We start from the raw sequence: 7,408 nt of genomic DNA on the forward strand, positions 1-7,408 counted from the left end.
TATAAACCATCAACGGTTATTTACATAAATATATAGTCGTACAATTTTTGATACTTTCTATCTATACGTTACTATTAAATATATTAAAAGAAACGTTTTAAAGCAAAAGTTTATAAAGAAAAGTATACTAAAAACTGACAATATATGGTATAAAAATTCACATTAATTTTCAGAGATTTTTTAATTAAAACCATTGACAATAACTATTCAAATTTTGAATTATATTTGAATTTTCAAAATTTAACAATTAACGTATCTGACATTATGGGATAATTGATTTTCTCTATTCACATAAATGAGTATTAAAATTAATATGATATATTTTTTTTTAAATATCCAACAATCCCCCACTTATTTTTATAAAAAATAAATAGGTAAATATATATATATATATAAAAGAACAATTTTTCTAGGTTAAGTAGAACATTATGCATAATGAGAGTGTTAATGGCTTGAACCCTCATTTAGTGTTTTAGCAACATTGTTCCAAAGTTAATAGTGATCTAAGTCTTGAACTATAACTTTTTCTATGGATACAAAATATTACATCACACACATAATATTCCAGTACTCTACTACGAGCTTCTAAGCCAACACATTACGGCTTTCTGCTTTATCTTAGCATTCATAAGCTAATTAGAGAACTAGCCCCATTCTCAAAGGAAGTGGCCTCACTTCCATGCTCACTTAGGTGTGGCTATCAAGGATATTCTTGTAACTCTAACATCCCACTCATAAAAGCTATAGTCCACATTAAGAGTTTAAAAAAAAAAATAAAAACTCATCCTATATAACGTTACAAAATACATGCACGCACACCATAGGGAGGGACATGAGTATTATTACTCATACATATATTTAGTGCATGTCAATCAAACTACTCTATGATTAGTTTTTCCCTTTGAACCTAGTTCTTGAGATCTCCAATCCCTAGGTAGGGTATCCTCATAGGTAGTTTATTCTTCTTTGGGCTTAAGTCACATCCCCCTCGATGCTATCCAGATCTTTTCTCTAACTAGAGCTTTAGTTAATGGATCCGCAATACTATCATTTGTACTAATATAATCAACATTTATGGCACCATTGTTTATGCATGATCTCACAGTACTATGTTTTCTTCTAATAGATCTAGATTTACCATTATAGTATTTATTGCGCACTCTACCAATGGTGGCAGTACTATCATAATGAATTAAGACGGATGAAATAGGTTTCTCCCACAAGGAATTTTAGATAATAAATCTCGTAACTAACCCGCTTTTTCACTAGCTAATGATAAGGCAATTAATTCTGCCTCCATGGTGGATTTAGCAATAATCTGTTGTTTTTTAGATTTCCAACTTATTGCTCCACCACGTATTGTAAATACATAGCCAGTGGTAGACAAAGAATCATTTAATAAGGTGTTCTAACTAGCATTACTATATCATTCAAGAACAGTAGGATATCTTTGATATAGCAAACCATAGTACGCAGTTCTTTTTTAATATCTCATTAATTGAGTCATGACATTCCAATGCTCAAAATTAGGTTTGCTAGTAAATCTTGGTAGAATTCCTACAGCATAAGCAATATCAGGTCTAGTACAATCAGTAGCATATCTAAGACTACCAATAATACTAGCATATTCCTTTTGATTGTAAATATCATTTTCATCTTTAGTAGGAAAAAAATGCACACTAGAGTCAAAAGGAATACTTGCAGGTTTACAATCAAAGTAATTATATTTCTTCAAAAAAAATTTCTATATAATGAGATTGATCTATAAATATGCCATTTGAAGTTCTAGAAATTTTCATGCCAATAATCACATTAGCTTCTCCTAAATCTTTCATATCAAAGTTATTTTTAAGAAGCATTTTGCCAGCATTTATAATATCTATATTAAGACCAAAAATTGGAAGATCATCAACATATAAACAAATTATAACAAGAGCATCATCAAAAGTTTTATAATATATACATTTGTCACTTTCATTTGTTTTAAAACCATTAGAAAGCAAATATTGATCAAATTTCTCATGCTACTATTTAGGTGCTTGTTTTAAACCATATAAAGATTTTAGTAATTTACATACCTTATGCTTATTACTTGGCATTGTAAAACCTTCTGGTTGGTCCATGTAGATTTCTTCTTCTAAATCTCCATTTAGAAAAGTCGTCTTTACATCCATTTGATGTATCATCAAATTATGAATAGCTGTTATAGCAATCAATAATCTAATAGACGTAACTTTAGTAACAGGAGAAAAAGTATCGAAAAAATCAACATCTTCTTTTTGTTTAAAACCTTTAGCTACAAGCCTTGCTTTGAATTTTTTAATAGATCCATTAGGTTTTAATTTTCTTCTAAGTACCCATTTACATCCAATTGTTTTACAACCTAGAGGTAAATCTACAAGTTTCCAAGTATTATTAGAGATAATAGAATCCATCTCATCATTGATGGCTTCTTTCCAAAAACCTGAATCAGGAGAAGATAAAGCTTCCTCTAAAGAAGTAGGGTCACCTTGTAAATTATACACATAATATTCAGAGCCAAAAACCTTTTCATTTCTAGGTCTTTTACTCCTCCTAGGTTCAAACTCATATTCATTAACATCTTTTGACTTAGATGTTGAACATTCAAAATTCTCTTGTTCAAGACCCCCACTATTTTTATATTTAAATGGAAATTTATTTTCAGGAAAAGTTGCATCTCTAGATTTAATTATTGTATTATTATCAATATCAAAAAATCTATAAGTTGTGCTATTTAAAGAATAACCTAAAAATACACATGTAGAAGCCTTTACCCCAAGTTTAGGTCTTTTAGGGTCAGGTAGCCTCACATATGCTAAGCAACCCCAAACTTTGAAAAAATTCAGATTTGGTTTATATTTTTTCCATAATTCAAAAGGAGTTAAAAAAGTCTTTTTATGAGATACTTTATTCAAAACAAAATTTGCAGTTAAAACGGCTTCACCCCAAAAATATTTAGGAGCCCGCAAAATTAACAAGCATAACATTAGTTAAATTTATAAGAGTCCTATTTTTATATTCAGCTACTCCATTTGAAGATGGAGAATAAGGGGCAGTAGTCTCATGAACAACACCAAGAGATTGAATATAATTTTTAAGACCAAGAGTATCATATTCTTTTCCTCTATCAGTTCTAAACCTTTTAACCTTTTTATCAAAAGTATTCTCAACTTCTTTTTACGAAAATTGATAATTTTTCAAAAGCATTACTTTTATTTTTCATAAGATAGACATATGAATATTTTGAAAAATCATCTATAAAGGTTATAAAATACCGATTACCTCCACGTGTCAAATGTCCTTCAAATTCACAAATATCACTGTAGATAAGCTCTAGTAATTCAGTGTTTCTTTCAATTGATTTATGAGGCTTTTGAGTAATTTTAGTCATGCTACAAATTTCACATTTTTCAAGTTCATTTTCAAGTTTAGGAATTAAACCTAAACCACTCATATTTTTCATATATTTATTATTGATATGACATAATCTACCATGCCAAACATTCACACAAGAAACAATATAAGCAAAACTTGAATTTTCATTCATCTCAACATTAAGTTTAAACATGTCACCACAAGCATAGCCTTTTCCAACAAACATGCCCTTTTTGATTAGCCTCAAAGACTTGTTTGAAACCAGCCTTATTCAACAAAAAACTAGAAACTAGATTCTTTCTAATGTTAGGAACATGAAAGACATCTTTGAGAGTGACTTCTCTCCCAGAAGTAAATTTGATAAGAACCTCTCCAATACCCACAAAATCAATGGTACGAGAATTACCAAGCATAATTTTCTTTTTCTCATCCAAGATGGTGTAGGTCTTGAACCAATTTTTATCATAACAAACATGTCTAGTTGCCCCAGAATCAATCCACCACCCTCCTAAGCCTTCGAGAATATTAATCTCGGTAACCATAGCCACAAGAGGCTCTTCAATGGCATTGGCTTGAGCCATAGGCCCATGTTTTCGAAAATGACAATTTCTAGCCGAATGTCCAAGCTTTCCACATACAAAACATGCATAATTGCTATTATTATTGTGGCTGCCATTATTTGGAGCATGCTTAGGATGGTGTGCTTGGTTCTTTCTTTGATTAGAGTGGGTCTTATGTTGAAGCTGATTTCCATTTGGCCTACATTTGAAGTTCCTTTTCTTAGGCTTTACATAGTCATTGTTTTTTGCATTGGCTTTTGGCATGTTTTCATTTGAAGAGATAAAATTTACCTTAGGACCATTTGCTCCATGGAGTTCAACAGTTTTGTCTTAGTTCCTTGCCTCTTCCTCCACTCTCAAATGGGTGATAAGGGATTCAATGGAGAGTTCCTTTTGCTTGTGTCTGAGAACTTTGGCAAACTCCTTCAAAGATTCAGGCAGCTTGTCAATTATGGTTGAAACTTGCTTTTGTTCATCTACTCGAATGCCTTCAGATCGAACATCTTGTGCAATCATTTGGAGTTCATAGGATTGTTCCACCACAAACTTGCCTTCAACCATCTGAAATCTGAACAATCGGCTACATGCATATTTCTTGGATCCAACTTCTTCTGTATCATATTTTTGATTCAATGCCTTCCATATCTTTTTGGCTGATTTGTAAGCTTGATCATAATAATCATACAAATCATCAGAAAGATAATTAAGTAAATAATTTCTACAGTAAAGATGATCCTTATCCCATTTCTTAACACATTTTTCATGTTGAGAAAGTTCTTCTTCAGTCAATTGTTCAGATTTCTTTTTCTTCGGTTTTTTCTCAGTTAACACATAAGCCACATTCAAGAGAGTAAGATAAAATAAAGTCTTTTGTCTCCACCTCTTAAAGTTAACACCACGAAAGTGGAATGGCTTATTAAGATCACCCGCTTCAGAGGAATTAGACATAACATTACCATTTTCCAAGGATGATTTTGTGTTCTCCATAACGATTTGTCTCAAATTGTTGGAAATAAAGGAGAGATAATACCTAAATTTTTTTTGGAACTACACAATTTGATTTACCAAAAGAGGTGGCGGAGATGAGGCGTGGACCAAGTTACTGTCTTGAGACAAATCGTACCGTCTACGGTATATTCGATATAGTAAGACAAATAGTTTCTGCACGTTGTCCCCAGGATACAACAGCCCAGCCACCTTTGCTAATTATCCTTGCGAGTCTACATTACTCGTAGGATATAAGCTCTCTATAGTACTTTCTTTTCCCAGAAAATTTTATAAAAGATAAATTTTTTTTTTTTTTTTTGTGAGTAGTAAGAAGCAAAAAATGATAAGTGTTTAGGAAAAAAAGTTGTTTTGAAAAGTTTGCAACTTTGTAATTCAAAGATAAAAATATGTATATAAAACTTTTATTTCTTTCCATATATATATATATATAGCCAGACATGTTGCTTGTCCTTAGCCAAAAAATAAAAATGTTTGCTATCTTTAAAACTTTAAATGGTCATAAAATATTGGAATCAATGTCTGATTCAATATCTTTATATATATATATAAACCGGTCAAAACTTTTATTTTTTCAAAGTTTGTACGTTGAGGTAAATTGACAGACAAAACAAGTTTGTCTTTTAGTGTCAAGATGCCATTAAAACACAAAATAGCAGCTAATACGTGGCTGTCCTTTAAATACCAAGTAATAATTTCCTTTGAAATTTTGACTATCACAATAGTTACAACCAAGAATGGAAAGTACTATATAATGCTATAAACTATCAACGGTAATTTACATAAATATATAGTTGTACAATTTTTGATACTTTCTATCTATAATGTTACTATTAAATATATTAAAAAAAACGTTTTAAAGCAAAAGTTTATAAAGGAAAGTATACTAAAAACTGACAATATATGGTATTAAAATTCACATTAATTTTTAGAGATTTCTTAATTAAAACCATTGACAATAACTATTCAAATTTTGAATTATATTTGAATTTTCAAAATTTAGCAATTAACGTATCTGACATTAAGGGATAATTGATTTCCTCAATTCACATAAATGAGTATTATAATTAATATGATTTTTTTTTTAAAAAAAATATCCAACAATTTTAAAGTGAACACTAGCTTATTTTGAGAAAGCATATCATCCCTTATAGAACTTAAGGTGACATATATTCTCAATCCAATATGTTATTCCTTGGGGTTAAAGGTAAGCCTCTTCCATTTTCTTTGAAGGTACAAAATTCAATGAAAATAATTAAGAAAACGATTTTGTGATTTTTTTCTAGGCACATTACTTGTTGGGTTACACTTATAAGTGAAGTTCTACATTCAATAAAAATGAGAAGAATGGGTAGTTAATATGACATAATTCAGCACATACGCTTTGGGCTTAGGTCTTTTAGGTTAAAGTGTATCTCTATATATTATATTAATTACTCAAGGGCTTCGTTGATTTAGTGGATAACTCTTTGTGTGAATTAAGATGGAAGAGAAGAGATTGCTATGATTAAGGTGGAGTTATCCCAAGAGGAAAGAAGATAGTTAAGGACAATTGATGAAATTTGAGTCAAGGTAGAGATTGTTGGGAAATTACCTCAAATTCTAATTGTGACTTGGAAAGTCAATTAGGTTTCCTAATTGAAGTAAGGAAAAATTAATTTGGATTTCCTTATTGTAGAAGGAAAGACTATTCTTTGATGTGGAAGAAAAGTCTATTCCTTATTAAAAAAGTAATTTATTCCTAATCCAAGAGAGAATAGGAAAAGAGTCTTATAAATAGACAATGCTACAAAAAATTTGATGGCTTTGGCCCAAGGGTCTTCCCTATGGGGAGAGGGAAAATAGAGCATGAAACCAAAAGAGAGAAAAGAGATTTTCACTTGGGAGGAACACAAAGAGGAGAGAGCTAATTAGTGTTGCCACCTTCAAAAGGACACAAAGAGAGTGTGTGAGAGAAAAGAAAAATAAGAGGGATTTTTCTTTAGCCGTGAGACATACACAAGAGATATTGTAATTGATTTTAGAATAGTGAAATTGATTTGGAGTTTGTCCCGTCATTTTTCTCTTCAAAGAAAAAATGGTTTTCCATGTAAATATTTGTGTTTTGTGTGTAATTACTATTTGGGATTGATAATATTTGTGGTAATATTATTTGAGATCGATAATATTGGTGGTAATATTATTTGAGATCCAACAAGTGGCGTCAGAGCCCATAGTAGAGTAGGGCAAAGGAGGCAAGGTTTATGGGGTTCATTTCACAATTGGAGCAGGAATAAGGTATGTGTACTTAAAGCCCTTTCACAAATAGAGCGGGGCGGGTCCCTTTCATAGTTGAAGTGAGAACAATGCATTGCAACAAGCAAACCCATAAAGTCCACACAAAAGATCTTGAAAAAGGCCCAACAAATGAGTATTATTATCAATGATGCTAGAAAATAATGAGGTTC

The 7,408-nt window shown here is 31.0% G+C and overlaps 1 protein-coding gene across 1 annotated transcript; it reads right to left on the reverse strand.

The window, feature by feature from the left end:
- Window positions 1–4,286: 4,286 nt before the first annotated feature.
- LOC142612451 (uncharacterized) lies at window positions 4,287–4,943 on the reverse strand. Its single transcript, XM_075784543.1, has one exon. The coding sequence runs from the start codon at window positions 4,941–4,943 to the stop codon at window positions 4,287–4,289; it is 657 nt and encodes a 218-aa protein (XP_075640658.1).
- Between the last annotated feature and the right edge of the window lie 2,465 nt (window positions 4,944–7,408).

Source organism: Castanea sativa, chromosome 10 (genome assembly GCF_040712315.1).
Source record: "Castanea sativa cultivar Marrone di Chiusa Pesio chromosome 10, ASM4071231v1".
NCBI lineage: Eukaryota > Viridiplantae > Streptophyta > Magnoliopsida > Fagales > Fagaceae > Castanea > Castanea sativa.

Coding starts and splice junctions, on each gene's coding strand:
- LOC142612451 (XM_075784543.1), bottom strand. CDS start 4,943: ATGGAGAACACAAAATCATCCTTGGAAAATGGTAATGTTATGTCTAAT.